Source organism: Delphinus delphis, chromosome 1, assembly GCF_949987515.2.
Source record: "Delphinus delphis chromosome 1, mDelDel1.2, whole genome shotgun sequence".
In the NCBI taxonomy this organism is placed as follows: Eukaryota; Metazoa; Chordata; class Mammalia; order Artiodactyla; family Delphinidae; genus Delphinus; species Delphinus delphis.
Window position 1 is genome coordinate 141508959 of NC_082683.1, and position 16313 is coordinate 141525271.

General features: G+C 39.7%; 1 protein-coding gene across 3 annotated transcripts in view; it reads left to right on the forward strand.

Annotated features, from left to right (window-relative positions):
• Window positions 1-16313, forward strand: part of PLA2G4A (phospholipase A2 group IVA) — a 160629-nt gene that overhangs the window by 34969 nt on the left and 109347 nt on the right. For all 3 annotated transcript variants that reach the window (XM_060009905.1, XM_060009917.1, XM_060009910.1), the window contains exon 3: window positions 13270-13351. In XM_060009905.1, the coding sequence (XP_059865888.1) occupies window positions 13270-13351 (82 nt within the window). The remainder of the gene's footprint in view (window positions 1-13269; window positions 13352-16313) is intronic.

Below are 16313 nucleotides of genomic sequence, written 5' to 3' on the forward strand. Positions count from 1 at the left end.
GGCTAAGGTTGGTTCAGTGGGTTGTGTAGGCTTCCTGGTGGAGGGGACTAGTGCCTGTGTTCTGGTGGATGAGGCTGCATCTTGTCTTTCTGGTGGGCAGGTCCACGTCTGGTGGTGTGTTTTGGGGTGTCTGTGGACTTATTATGATTTTAGGCAGCCTCTCTGATAATGTGTGGGGTTGTGTTCCTGTCTTGCTAGTTGTTTGGCATAGGATGTCCAGCACTGTAGCTTGCTGGTTGTTGAGTGAAGCTGGGTGCTGGTGTTGAGATGGAGATCTCTGGGAGATTTTCACCATTTGATATTATGTGGAGCTGGGAGGTCTCTTGTGGACCAGTGTCCTGAAGTTGGCTCTCCCACTTCAGAGGCACAGCAGTGACTCCTGGCTGCAGCACGAAGAGCCTTTCATCCACACGGCTCAGAATAAAATGGAGAAAAAGTAGAAAGAACTAATTAGTAGAAGTAGGAAGAAAGAAAGGAGGGAAGGAGGGAGGGAGGGAAGCAGGGAGGAAGAAAGGAAGGAGGGAAGGAAGGAAAGAAAGAAGATAAAGTAAAATAAAATAAAGTTTTTAAAATAAAAAATAATTATTAAGAAAAGAAATTCAAAACAAAATGGTCGGACAGAACCCTAGGACAAATGGTGGAAGCAAAGCTATACCGACAGAATCTCACACAGAAGCATACACATAACACACTCACAAAAAGAGGAAAAGGGGAAAAAATCATAAATCTTGCTCCCGAAGTCCACCTCCTCAATTTGGGATGATTCGTTGTGTATTCATGTATTCCACAGATGCAGGGTACATCAAGTTGATTGTGGAGCTTTAATCCGCTGCTTCTGAGGCTGCTGGGAGAGATTTCCCTTTCTCTTCTTTGTTCTCACAGCCCACAGGGGCTCGGCTTTGGACTTGGCCCTGCCTCTGCGTGTATGTCACAGGAGGGCGTCTGTTCTTCGCTCAGACAGGACGGGGTTAAAGGAGCCGCTGATTCGGGAGCTCTGGCTCTCTCAGTCCGGGGTAGGGAGGGGCACAGAGTGCGGGGCGGGCCTGCGGCGGTAGAGCCCGGCGTGACGTTGCACCAGCCTGAGGCGCGCCGTGCGTTCTCCCGGGGAAGTTGTCCCTGGATCCCGGGACCCTGGCAGTGGCGGGCTGCACAGGCTCCCCGGAAGGGGGGTGTGGATAGTGACCTGTGCTCGCACATGGGCTTCTTGGTGGCGGCAGCAGCAGCCTTAGCGTCTCATGCCCGTCTCTGGGGTTCGTGCTTTTAGCCGTGGCTGGCACCCGTCTCTGGAGCTCCTTTAAGCAGCGCTCGACCCTCCCCTCGCGCACCAGGAAGCAAAGAGGTAAGAAGAAGTCTCTTGCCTCTTCGGCAGGTCCAGACTTTATACCGGACTCCCTCCCGGCTAGTCGTGGTGCACTAACCCCCTGCAGGCTGTGTTCGCGCCGCCAACCCCGGTCTTCTCCCTGCGCTCCGAATGAAGCCTGAGCCTCAGCTCCTAGCCCCCGCCTGCCCCTGTGGGTGAGCAGACAAGCATCTCGGGCTGGTGAGTGCCGGTCGGCACCGATCCTCTGTGTGTGAATCTACCCGCTTTGCCCTCTGCACCCCTGTTGCTGCGCTCTGCTCCGCGGCCTCGAAGCTTCCCCCCTCCGCCACCCGCAGTCTCCGCCCGTGAAGGGGCTTCCTAGTGTGTGGAAACCTTTCCTCCTTCACAGCTCCCTCCCACTGGTGCAGGTCCAGTCCCTATTCTTTTGTCTTTGTTTATTCTTTTTTCTTTTGCCCTACCCAGGTATGTGGGGAGTTTCTTGCCTTTTGGGAGGTCTGAGGTCTTCTGCCAGCGTTCAGTAGGTGTTCTGTAGGAGTTGTTCCACGTGTAGATGTATTTCTGGTGTATCTCCAAGCTTCTTTAGAATCTTAATAAGGTAGGGTATTTCTAGGGGGCATCAGAATGTGAGATAGTGCTGCTGGGAAATCAGAAATATAAACGTGACAAAACTATTACAAAATCACTGCACAAAGGAATAATGAGTTTTATGGCAAATAGCATTTTTTTTAATATCTTTATTGGAGTATAATTGCTTTACAATGATGTGTTAGTTTCTGCTTTATAACAAAGTGAATCAGTTATACATATACATATGATCCCATATCTCTTCCCTCTTGTGTCTCCCTCCCTCCCATCCTCCCTATCCCACCCCTCTAGGTGGTCACAAAGCACCGAGCTGATCTCCCTGTGCTATGCGGCTGCTTCCCACTGGCTATCTATTTTACATTTGGTAGTGTATATATGTCCATGCCACTCTCTCACTTTGTCCCAGCTTACCCATCTCCCTCCCCATATCCTCAAGTCCATTCTCTTATAGGTCTGTGTCTTTATTCCCGTCTTACCCCTAGGTTTTTCATGACCTTTTTTTTTTCTTAGATTCCATATATATGTGTTAGCATACGGTATTTGTTTTTCTCTTTCTGACTTACTTCACTCTGTATGACAGACTCTAGGTCCATCCACCTCAGTACAAATAACTCAATTTCGTTTCTTTTTATGGCAGAGTAATATTCCATTGTATATATGTGCCACATCTTCTTTATCCATTCATCTGTCGATGGACACTTAGGTTGCTTCCATGTCCTGGCTATTGTAAATAGAGCTGCAATGAACAGCAAATAGCATATTTTTTGTGAGCACTATCAAATTCTAGATAAGTAAGGAAGAGGGCAGTTAGGAATAAGCTTCTAGCCTTTTCCCTATACCAGCCATTCCTTGCCACAAGCCTCTAACCTGAGGCAGAAGTACACACATTTAAAGTAAGGTCCATATTTCTGCTTCTTCACCACAGAGCACAGATTAGAAATCCTTAGAAGGTCACGAAGTTTACTTCTCAGTTCTTGAATTTTGATTTGGTTCTTTTTAAAAACTTCTGAGCCATTTTTTATTCCTTGGCTATTTGGGGTCTTTTGTGTTTCCATACAAATAGTGAAATTTTTTGTTCTAGTTCTGTGAAAAATGCCAGTGGTAGTTTGATAGGGATTGCATTGAATCTGTAGATTGCCTTGGGTAGTATAGTCATTTTCACCATGTCGATTCTTCCAATCCAAGAACATGGTATACCTCTCCGTCTGTTTGTATCATCTTTAATTTCTTTAATCAGTGTCTTATAGTTTTCTGTATACAGGTCTTTTGTCTCTTTAGATTGGTTTATTCCTAGGTAGTTTATTCGTTGTTGCAGTGGTAAATGGGAATGTTCCCTTAATTTGTCTTTCAGATTTTTCATGATTAGTGTCATTAGTGTCTAGGAATGCAAGAGATTTCTGTGCATTAATTTTGTATCCTGCTACTTTACCAAATTCATTGCTTACCTCTAGTAGTTTTCTGGTAGCATCTTTATGATTCTCTGTGTATAGTATCAAGTCATCTGCAAACAGTGACAGCGTTATTTTGTCTTTTCTGATTTGGATTCCTTTTATATTTTTCTCTGATTGCTGTGGCTAAAAATTCTAAAAGTATGTTAAACAATAGTGGTGAGATTGGACAACTTTGGTTTGTTCCTCATCTTAGAGGAAATGGTTTCAGTTTTTCACCATTGAGAATGACGTTGGCTGTGGTTTTGTCATATACGGCCTTTATTATGTTGAGGTAAGTTCCCTCTATGTCTACTTTCTAGAGAGTTTTTGTCATAAATGCGTGTTGAATTCTGTCGAAAGCTTTTTCTGCATCTATTGAGATGATCATATGGTTTTTCTCCTTCAAATTGTTAATATGGTTTATCACATTGATTGATTTGTGTATATTAAAGAATCCTTGCATTCCTGGGATAAACCCCACTTGGTCATGGTATATGATCCTTTTAATGTGCTGTTGGATTCTGTTTGCCAGTATTTTGTTGAGGATTTTTGCATCTATGTTCATCAGTGATATTGGCCTGTATTTTTCTTTCTTTGTGACATCTTTGTCTGGTTTTGGTGTCAGGGTGACGGTGGCCTAGTAGAATGAGTTTGGGAGTGTTCCTCCCTCTGCTATATTTTAGAAGAGTTTGAGAATGATAGGTGTTAGCTCTTCTCTAAATGTTTGATAAAATTTGCCTCTGGAGCCATCTGGTCCTGGGCTTTTGTTTGTTGGTAGATTTTTAATCACAGTCTCAATTTCAGTGCTTGTGATTGGTCTGTTTATATTTTCTGTTTCCTCCTGGTTCAGTCTCGGAAGGTTGTGCATTTCTAAGAATTTGTCCATTTCTTCCAGGTTGTCCATTTTATTGGCATAGAGTTGTGTGTAGTAATCTCTCATGATCCTTTGTATTTCTGCAGTGTCAGTTGTTACTTCTCCTCTTTCATTTCTAATTCTATTCATTTGAGTCTTCTCCCTTTTTTTCTTGATGAGTCTAGTTAATGGTCTATCAATTCTGTTTATCTTCTCAAAGAACCAGCTTTTGATTTTATTGATCTTTGCTATTGTTTCCTTCATTTCTTTTTCATTTATTTCTGATCTGATTTTTATGATTTCTTTCCTTCTGTTAATTTTGGGTTGTTTTTGTTCTTCTTTCTCTAATTGCTTTAGGTGTAAGGTTATATTCTTTATTTGAGATGTTTTTTGTTTCTTAAGGTAGGATTGTATTGCTATAAACTTCCCTCTTAGAACTGCTTTTGCTGCATCCCATAGGTTTTGGGTCGTGTGTTTTCATTGTCATTTATTTCTAGGTGTTTTTTGATTTCCTCTTTGATTTCTTCAGTAATCACTTCGTTATTTAGTAGTGTATTGTTTAGCCTCCATGTCTTTGTATTTTTTACATATTTTTCCTGTAATTGATATCTAGTCTTGTAGTGTGGTGGTCAGAAAAGATACTTGATACAATTTCAATTTTCTTAAATTTGCTAAGGCTTGATTTGTGACTCAAAATATGATCTATCCTGGAGAATGTTCCATGAGCACTTAAGAAGAAAGTGTAATCTGCTGTTTTTGTATGGAATGTCCTATAAATATTAATTAAGTCCATCTTGTTTAATGTATCATGTAAAGCTTGTGTTTCCTTATGTATTTTCATTTTGGATGATCTGTCCATCGGTGAAAGTGGGGTGTTAAAGTTCCCTACTATGATTGTGTTACTGTCGATTTCCCCTTTTATGGCTGTTAGCATTTGCCTTATGTATTGAGGTGCTCCTATGTTGGGTGCATAAATATTTACAATTGTTATATCTTCTTCTTGGATTGATCCCTTGATCATTATGTAGTGTCCTTCTTTTTCTCTTGTAATAGTCTTTGTTTTAAAGTCTATTTTGTCAGATATGAGAATTGCTACTCCAGCTTTCTTTTAATTTCCATTTGCATGGAATATCTTTTTCTATCCCATCACTTTCAGTCTGTATGTTTCCCTAGGTCTGAAGTGGGTCTCTTGTAGACAGCATATATATAGGTCTTGTTTTTGTATACATTCAGCCAGTCTATGTCTTTGGGTTGGAGCATTTAATCGATTTACATTTATGGTTATTATCGATATGTATGTTCCTATTACCATTTTCTTAATTGTTTTGCATTTTTATTGTAGGTCTTTTCCTTCTCTTGTGTTTCCTGCCTAGAGAAATTCCTTTAGCATTTGTTTTAAGGCTGGTTTGGTGGTGCTGAAATCTCTTTGCTTTTGCTTGTCTGTAAATGTTTTAATTTCTCTGTCGAATCTAAAGGAGATCCTTGCTGGGTAGAGTAATCTTGGTTGTAGGTTTTTCCCTTTCATCATTTTAAATATATTGTGCCACTCCCTTCTGGCTTGCAGAGTTTCTGCTGAAAGATCAGCTGTTAACCTTTGGGGATTCCCTTGTATGTTTTTTGTTGTTTTTCCTGCTTTTAATGTTTTTTCTTTGTACTTTATTTTTGATAGTTTGATCAATACGTGTCTTGGCATGTTTCACCTTGGATTTATCCTGCATGGGAATCTCTGCGTTTCCTGTACTCGATTGACTATTTCCTTTCCCATATTAGGGAAGTTTTCAACTCTGATCTCTTCAAATATTTTCTCAGTCCCTTTCTTTTTCTCTTATTCTTCTGGGACCCCTATAATTCGAATGTTGGTGCATTTAATATTGTCCGTCAGGTCTCTGAGACTGTCCTCAATTCTTTTCATTTTTTTCTTTATTCTGCTCTGCCATAGTTATTTCCACTATTTTATCTTCCAGGTCCCTTATCCATTCTTCTGCCTCAGTTATTTTGCTATTGATTCCTTCTAGAGAATTTTTAATTTCATTTATTTTGTTGTTCATCATTGTTTGTTTGCTCTTTAGCTCTTCTAGGTCCTTGTTATACATTACTTGTGCTTTCTCCATTCTATTTCCAAGATTTTGGATCATCTTTACTGTCATTACTCTGAATCCTTTTTCAGGTAGACTGCCTATTTCCTCTTCATTTGTCTGGTCTGATGGGTTTTTACCTTGCTCCTTCATCTGCTGTGTGTTTCTCTGTCTTCTCATTTTGCTTAACTTACTGTTTTTAGGGTCTCATTTTCACAGGCTGCAGGTTCATAGTTCTCAAGTTTTTGGTGTCTGCCCTCAGTGACTAAGGTTGGTTCAATGGGTTGTGTAAGCTTCCTGGTGGGGGGGATTGGTGCCTGTGGTCTGGTGGGTAAGGCTGGATCTTGTCTTTCTGGTAGCAGGACCCCATCCGGTGGTGTGTTTTGCGGTGTCTGTGAGCTTATTATGATTTTAGCAGCCTCTCTTCTAATGGGTGGGGTTGTGTTCCTGTCTTGCTAGTTGTTTAGCTTAGGATGTCCAGCACTGTAGCTTGCTGGTCATTGAGTGGAGCTGTGTCTTAGCGTTGAAATGGAGATCTCTGGGAGAACTTTTGTCATTTGATATTACATGGAGCCAGGTGGTCTCTGGTGGTCCAATGTCCTTAACTCAGCTCTCCCTCCTGAGAGGCACAGGCCTCTAACCCAGCCAGAACTCCAATACCCTGTCAGCCACACGGCTCAGAAGAAAAGGGAGAAAGAAAGAAAGAATAAAATAAATTTATTAAAATAAAAGAATTATTAAAAAGTAGAAAAATTAAAAGGTAATAAATAAGGAAAGAAAAAAATAAATAAAAATGGACAGACAGAACCGTAGGACAAATGGTAAAAGAAAAGCTATACAGAGTAAATCACAGAAAGAAGCATACACACTCACAGAAAGAGAAAAAGGAAAAGAATATCTGTATCTATATCTATATATATAAAAAGGAAGAGAGCAACCAAATTAATAACCAAAGATACCAATGATAATAAACTCTAAATACTCAACTAAGATAAACATAAAACCAGGAACAAATTAGATGCAGAAAGCAAACCTGAAGTCTACAGTTGCTCCCAAAGTCCACTGCCTCACATTTGGGATGATTCATTGTCTATTCAGGTATTCCAGTGATACAGGTATATCAAGTTGATTGTGAAGATTTAATCCACTGCTCCGGAGGCTACTGGGAGGAATTTCCCTTTCTCTTCTTTGTTTGTACAGCTCCTTGGCCTCTGCTTTGGATTTGGCCTCACCTCTGCGTATAGGTCGCCGGAGGGCATCTGTTTTTCACTCAGAGAGGACGGGGATAAAGGAGAAGCTGATTCAGGGGTTCTGGCTTACTCAGGCCAGGGGGAAGGAGCGGTACAGAATGTGGGGTGAGCCTGCAGTGGCAGAGGCCAACATGACGTTGCAACTGCCTGATGTGTGCCATGTGTTCTTCTGGGGAAGTGGTCGCTGGATCACGGTACCCTGGCAGTGGTGGGCTGCACGGGCTTCTGGGAGGGGAGGTGTGGATAGTGACCCGTGCTTGTACACAAGCTTCTTGGTGGCTGTAGCAGCAGCCTTAGCATTTCATGCCTGTCTCCCGTGTCCACACTGATAGCCACAGCTCACACCCATCTCTGGAGCTTGTTTAGGCAGTGCTCTGATTCCCCTCTCCTTGCGCACCCCGAAACAATGGTCTCTTGCCTTTTAGGCAATTCCAGACTTTTTCCCAGACTCCCTCCCTGCTAGCTGTTGCACACTAGCCCCCTTCAGGCTGTGTTCATGCAGCCAACCCCAGTCCTCTCCCTGGGATCTGACCTCCGAAGCCCGAGCCTCAGCTCCCAGCCCCCGCGCGCCCCGGCGGGTGAGCAGACAAGCCTCTCGGACTGGTGAGTGCTGGTCAGCACAGATCCTCTGTGCGGGAATGTCTCCACTTTGCCCTGTGCACCCCTATTGCTGCGCTGTCCTCCATGGCTCTGAAGCTTCCCCCGCCCCCCGCCGCCCCCCATCTCCACTAGTGAAGGGACTTCCTAGTATGTGGAAACTTTTCCTCCTTCACAGCTTCCTCCCACTGGTGCAGGTCCCATCTCTATTCTTTTGTCCCTTTTTTCTTTTTTCTTTTGCCCTACCCAGGTATGTGGGGAGTTTCTTTCCTTTTGGGAAGTCTGAGGTCTTCTGCCCGTGTTCAGTAGGTGTTCTGTAGGAGTTGTTCCGCATGTAGATATATTTCTGATGTATTTGTGGGGAGGAGGGTGATCTCCACATCTTACTCTTCCACCATCTTGAAGGTCTCCTCTAGAGAGACTTTAGATCAACTACAGATATAATGCACTAGATTGTAAATATCTGTATAACCTTAATAAATGGAAATAGCCTTTTTTGCTATTAGGTATTGATGTTGATATTATTATTCTCTATAAGTAAAGGAATATAGAAAGAGTAAAGACATTGGGGACAGGAAGACTGGATTCTAATTCAGTTTTAACTTTTACTGTCTGTGAGATACTGGGAAATTACTTAACCTCTCACTTTACTCATCTATAAGTACATATAATAACATCTATTTTATAGGGTTGTTGTGAAAATGAGAATTTGCATCTATTAGAATGTGTAACAGATGGTTCATACTCAATGAATCCTTCTAATAAAAATTTCATCTTTCTGTACCTGTTATTAATAAACATTTGACATATGAATACATTTGTAACAGTTTCAAAAAATGTTAAATAATAGATGAGAATTGCTAATCATTTTTATCCTACGAGGGAGTTTTTCGGCATTTGAAAACCCATGTGGTATTAAATTTCTAGGATATGGAAAAATAGCATAGATGATTTGGGGAGTATGTCCTATTATCTATGATAATTATTGAAAAGTTCTCTTTAGTGGGGAAAGCTAATCCCTAAATTGGATTTTCAAGAACATTTGCTTATTCTGTTTCAGGCTCAGATATCATTTGTCTCTCTTTCTCTTTTTTTTTTTTTTTTTTTAATGTGGATGTCTAGTTTTTCCAGCACCATTTGATGAAAAGGCTATCTTTTTTCCATTGTATTGCCTTTGCTCCTTTGTAAAAGATCAGTTGACTATATGTGTGTTGGTCTATTTTGGGGCTTTCTATTCTGTTCCATTGATCTAGTTGTTTATTCTTTCATCAATGCCATACTGTTTTGATTACTGTAGCATTATAGTAAGTCTCGATGTCAGGTAGCATCAGTCCTACAAGTGTATTCTTCTCCTTCAACATTATGTTGGTTATTCTGGAGTCTTTTGTCTTTCCATATAAACTTTAGAGTCAGTTTGTTGATATCTACAAAATAACTTGCTGAGATTTTGATTGGGATGGCCTTGAATCTATAGATCAATTTGGAGAGAACTGATATCTTGACAATATTCAGTCTTCTATCCATGAACATGGAATATTTCTCTTTTTATTTAGCTCTTGATTGCTTTCCTTTATCAGAGTTTTGTAGTTTTCCTTATATAGGCCTTGTACATTTTTTTTAGATTTATACCTAAGTTTTTCTTTTTTTGTGTGTGTGGGCAATGCTAATGTAAATGGTATTGTGTTTTAATTTCAAATTCCACCTGTTCATTGTTGGTATATAGGAAAAAGATTGAATTTTGCATATTAAACTTATAACCTACAACCTTGCTATAATCACTTCTAATTCCAGGAGTTTTAAAAATCAGTTCACTTGGGTTTTCTACATAGTCAATCATGTCATCTGTGAACAGAGACAGTTTTATTTCTTCCTTCACTATCCATACATCTTATATTTCCCTTTCTTGTCTTATTGCATTAGCTAGGACATCCAGTACAATGTTGAAAGAAGTGGTAAGAGGGGGCATCCTTGTCTTGATCTTTTCAGGAAAACTTCTAGTTTCACACCATTAACTATGATATTGGCTGTAGGATTTTTATAGGTGTTCCTTATCCAGTTGAAAAAATTTCCATCTATTTTTAGGTTGCTGAGAGTTTTCATCATGAATAGGTATTGAATTTTGTCAAATACTTTTTTGTGTCTATTGATATGATCATGTGATTTTTCTTCTTTAGACTGTTAATGTGATGGATTACAATAATTACTTTTCAAATGCTGAACCAGTCTTCCATACCTGGGATAAATACCATGTGGTTGTGGTTACAATTCCTTTTATACATTTTTGGGTTTTATTTGCTAATAGTTTGTTGAGAATTTTTATATCTTTCTTTATGAGAGACATTGGTCTGAAGTTTTCTTTTCTTGCAGTGCCTCTGTATGGTTTTGTTATCAGGATAAACCTGGCTTCATAGAATGAGTTAGGAACTATTCTCTCTACTTCTATCTTCTGGAAGAGATTGGAAAACATTGGTATAATTTCTTCCTTAAGCGTTTGGTAGAATTTACCAGTGAATCCATCTGGGCCTGGTGTTTTCTGTTTTGAAAAGTTAAACTTTGACTCAATTTCTTTATAAACATAGGCCTATTAAGATTGTCTATTTCTACTTGTGTGAATTTTGGCAGATTTTGTCTTTCAAGGAATTGGTCCATTTCATCTAGGTTTTGAAATTGTGGGCTTAGAATTGTTCATAGTGTTCCTTTATTATTCTTTTAATGTCCATATGATCTGTAGTGAACTTCCTTCATTCAATTATGATATTTATAATTTGTGTTCTCTCTGTTTTTTTCTTATTTAGCCTTGCTAAAGGCTTATCAATTTTATCGATCTTTTCAAATTTTGATTTCATTGATTTTCTCTATTGATTTGCCATTTTTGATTTTATTCACTCCTCCAGTTCTTACAATTTTTCTTCTGCTTACTTGGGATTTAATTTGCCCTTCTTTTTCTAGTTTCCTGAAGTAGACACTTAGATGATTGATTTTAGGTCTTTCATATATATGTATGTATATATGTATACACACACACACACACACACACACACACACACACACACACATATGTTTCAGTGCTGTAAATTTCCCTCTAAGCACTACTTTCACTGCATCCCGCTAAACTTTGATAAATTGTCGTTGCATTTTCATTTAGTTCCAAATATTTAAAAATTTCTCTTGAGACTTCTTGTTTGACATTTATGTTATTTAGTAGTTGTTTAATCTGCAAGTACTTTGTGATTTTTTTAGCTATTATTCTGTTACTGATTTTTAGTTTAATTCCATTGTGAGAGTAGACATTGAAGTTTTGTTCCATGTTAGCTTAAGAATAATATGTATTCTGCTGCTGTTGGATGAAGTAGTCTGTAAGTGTTAATTATATCTAGTTGACTGATGGTGCTGTTGAGTTCAACTCTGTCCTTACTGATTTTCTGCCTACTGCATCTGTTCATTTCTGATAGAGGGGTGTTGAAGTTTCTAATTATGATAGTGGATTCTCTCTCTTTTTTTATTTGGCTACAGCGCGGCATGCAGGATCTTAGTTCCCCAGCCAAGAATGAACCTGTACCCCCTGCAGTGGAAGCATGGAGTTCTAATCACTGGACCGCCAGGGAATTCTCTGGATTCTCTCTCTCTTTCTCTGTTTTTTTTTTTTTTTTTTTTGGTGGGAGGAGTGCATGTGATTTTTGGTTGTAGTATAAGGCAATATGCCTTTTTTTAAGCACTCATTTTTTTATGATTGATAATTTCATGTATGTAGAATAAAACTTTGGCAATTCAGAGCCCTTCTGAAAATAGAAGGCATTTCTCTTTGACTTTAATAAAAATTACCTTGAAAGATTTTAAAACAAAAGCCTTTTTAAACAAGGTATGCTCATTATTCATGACTTCACCTCTTCTTGATGCTGTGTTATAAATCTGGACATATATTACTCTGTTGATAGAGTGATATCTTCAGAAACTGTTGAATGCTGTATAACTTTTGCTCCTATATCCCACTATTGCTGGTCCTTATGAGTCCACTTTTATAATTTTTTTCTGCCTCCTTACTTTTAGACTCACTTCTCAGTATTGTCAGTATCTTAGCTTCTTTTTAATTAGTTATGGACTTTTTTTTTTTTTTTTTTGCGGTACGCGGGCGTCTCACTGTTGTGGCCTCTCCCGTTGCGGAGCACAGGCTCCGGATGCGCAGGCTCAGCGGCCATGGCTCACGGGCCCAGCCGCTCCACGGCATGTGGGATCTTCCCGGACCGGGGCACGAACCCGTGTCCCCTGCATCTGCAGGCAGACTCTCAACCACTGCGCCACCAGGGTAACCCAGTTATGGACGTTTTAACAAGTTAAGCAAGTCTATTAAAATTATGAAAGGTAGGAGTAACTTATAAATGTGGGCCTCTCCTAAGATTAAACAAAAATGCTTGAGCTTTAGATAAAGATTTTGTAATCGTTTCAGTTGCTTAGAGAACTTTGTGAGTTTCTGCTTTCCCATTCTGTTTTGGTGAGTAGAATCATTTGAGAACTAATATCCAGTTACGTGAAGTGTTTAATAAAGTCTTCTACCTGTTAATACTTCTTATGTGCATGCAAGCTATTAGGCTAATAGAAACTTTTAACATTGTCACATATGGTTTTAACAAATAAATTAAAATTAATATAAGTAGCTTGCTGGTTATTGCTTTGGATCCAAAGGATTTTGAAAACTGCTCTGGAAATGTTATACCAAAAAAAGACTTTCATTGAACAGTAACAATAAAAACAAACACATTTAGATAATGCAAACATCTTGCTCTGACTTCACCTTTCTAAGGCAGGTCTTGCTTATCACCTAGTACAAAGCCTGATTGTGCGCCTAGAAAGCCTGCAGTCCTGATTTACATTTTTCCCAAGGGCTTGGTAAACCCTGTAAAGCAGGGACTGCAAAGAAGTCCTAACAGTCAAGCTGCAGTGACATTTTAAAGCATGATATAAACTTCTCAATCATTCTGTGCCAGAGAGAGGAAAGGATCAAAAAAGGAAAAGCCTCATGATCAAAGAATGTTTCTGGTATGCATGTTACTTCCTTTCAACTGGAGTATTTTCAATTAGTCTCAAGGAAACAATGAAAACAATTTACCTGGATCCTATATTACAGGCTTATTTTAAATTCATTATGAATTTTTTTTTCCAGGTGGAGCACCATTATTCCCACAAGTTCACAGTAGTGGTGTTACGTGCCACAAAAGTAACAAAGGGGGCCTTCGGTGACATGCGTAAGTGCCCTTATTTGCTTTTCTGTTGAAAATACGTAATTATGATTCACTCTTCAGTTGCCTGAGTTCCTTGACAAACCTGGGGCTGTCCCTTTTTCAGATGTGATAATCTTTGTCTACATCTTTGAATGATAACATTTTGAATGGTTCTCTGATGCTCTTTTATCTGTCAGAATAGTGTTTTACCTTGACTTTACATTAATTGGGAGTACTTGGGATCAGATAAAATGACTGTCCTAGGACAGAGTTTTGGATTTCAAAGACATTTCCATTCTATTTTGGAAAGATGGCCGAGTTAAGACTTTAAACTAGCTGCCTCTGTGAGGTATTGTGCCTTTGGATTTTTTAAAAATGCAGTTTAATTCTTATGGCTTTAAGTGTGTTCATTATGTGTGCAAATAGCTATAGAAACTGGTGTGGGACAGCTTGAAATGATATGAACCAAAGCCTGAGGATAATGTTGAATTAATTTGGTGGCAGTATCCTTCTACGTTTTAAAATGCAGTTTTCCTGGTTAATCTTACCATGCAAATGACTAGGGGCCGTGGAGCTGGGAATACAAAGAAGGATGGATAAGTATTGTGATAACGCATTGGGTAAAGTTGTAGATTATTGCTAAAATATGGGAATGGCCATTTACCCCTCAGGACGGGTTTGGGGGAAAGAATGGAGATTGCAATTTACCAGTCTGGGGAACAGGGAAGTCTTTCTGGCTGAAATGGCATTTACACTGGTTCTTGAAGGAAGAAAATCTTAGTGCTGAGAGCAGGGAGAATCCCAGGCAGAGAAAACAGCATGTTCAAAGGCGAGCGAAGGGCAGATTGCTTGTGAGGTCCCAAACTGTTAGAGACACACAGCAAAGGTGAAAGAGGACAGGCACTCATACAACAAGACTGAGATTTTATCAGAAATGCAGTGGGAAGAATTTGATGGCATTTGAGTCACAAGTCACAGGATTGGCTCTTTATTTAAAAAAATATTTGTTCTGGCCATAGTATGTTAAATATATTGGAGGTGACTATAGAGTATGCTTTTTATATTCAAGAATAGGAGGGAAAGCAGAAACTAACACACCATTGTAGAGTAATTATACTCCAATAAAGATGTTAAAAAAAAAAGAATAGGAGGGACTTGAGCTTGTTGAAATCGCAATTAAAATGGGCCCATAGAGAGAGGTTAAATATTAAGGAATGAAGAATTTGGGCTCTGGGCTCAAGCCTTCAGTGAATGAAGGGTGTCCAGGAAGTTGGTAAAAGTTGGAAGGAGGGGGCCGGGAGGTGGAATCTAATGGTAAGAGTTTTTGATTAGCAGTGCTTCTCAGGAGAGGTGACGGGAGCAAGGACAATTTCTTCACATCTAGTCTGGACCAGGGGTTTATTTTCTAAATTTTATCTCATACATCAATCTACCCCATTTAATCACTCCTTTGCCAAAGATTTTCTTAAGTTATTCTTTTGCTTTTTATAATTCTTTGCATTTTCATCAATTAAACGAGAGTTCACTGGAGAAAGGCTCCTGTGAAAGAGAAGCCAGGGACTTCCCTGGTGGCACAGTGGTTAAGAATCCGCCTGCCAATGCAGGGGACACGGGTTCAAGCCCTGGTCTGGGAAGATCCCATATGCCGCGGAGCAACTAAGCCCGTGCACCCCAACTACTGAGCCTGCGCTCTAGAGCCTGTGAGCCACAACTACTGAGCCCATGTGCCACAATTACTGAAACCCACGCACCTAGAGCCTATGCTCTGCAACAAGAGAAGCTGCCGCAATGAGAAGCCCGCGGACCGCAACGAAGAGTAGCCCCTGCTTGCCGCAACTAGAGAAAGCCTGCACACAGCAACGAAGACCCATCGCAGCCAAAAATAAATAAATAAAATAAATAAATTTATTTTTTAGAAAAAAGAAAAAAGAGAATCCAAATTGGAAGCCATACACTACCAAATGTAAAATAGATAGCTAGTGGGAAGCAGCCGCATAGCACAGGGAGATCAGCTTGGTGCTTTGTGACCACCTAGAGGGGTGGGATACGGAGGGTGGGAGGGAGATGCAAGAGGGAGGGGATGTGGGGATATATGTATACATATAGCTGATTCACTTTGTAATAAAGCAGAAACTAACACAATATTATAAAGCAATTATACTCCAATAAAGATGTTAAAAAAAAGATTAAAAAAAAAAGTGGTACCCCCCATGACCTTGAGAAAAGCACATGCCTTAAAACTCTAGAGGTTGTACCGTTAGTAAAGCCATTCATAATTCAACTAAAGGCTGTGTCCGTGATTCGCCAACCATGCAAGTTACTGACCTTTGACTATCAGTGCAGAGCTCTGTCTTAGAGAGAGAATGGTTTTTACCATGCTTGAGATGAGTCCTATAACAAGTCAAATTCTACTCTGAGTCACCTTCAACTGGTCTGGATCTGATTTCTTAGCTACTTTCCCCATAGGCCCCAGGCATTTTGCCTGTGCTTATTTATTGTAATTAGGACAAGGAAGAGAGTAATGCTGCAAGTGTCATTTTAAATCTATTTGAGTTGATATTGATAATATTACTTAAAAATGAACATGAGATATTAATTCATCTAATGAAATAGGGAACAGGTACGTTTTAGATCCCCACAGTGTACACAACACAGGTTGGACCCTTGATTTCCAAAAAGCTTTCTTTTTATGTTTTTAATTTTTATTCTTTTGGCTACACCTCACAGCTTGTGGGATCTTAATTCCCAGACCAGGGATTGAACCCTGGCCCTGGCAGCGAGAGCACGGAGTCCTAACCACTGGACTGCCAGGGAATTCCCGAAAGCTTCCTTTTTAAAGTGAAGGACGCTTGGAAGGAATAGCCACTGGAGATTAATCACTGTTGGAGAAAGGATAGTGTTGTGACATTCTGTTAACATTTCTATTCAGCATTTGTAATTTGATTTTATTTTTCTTGAATTAAATTTTTTTTGGGGGGAAGGAGAT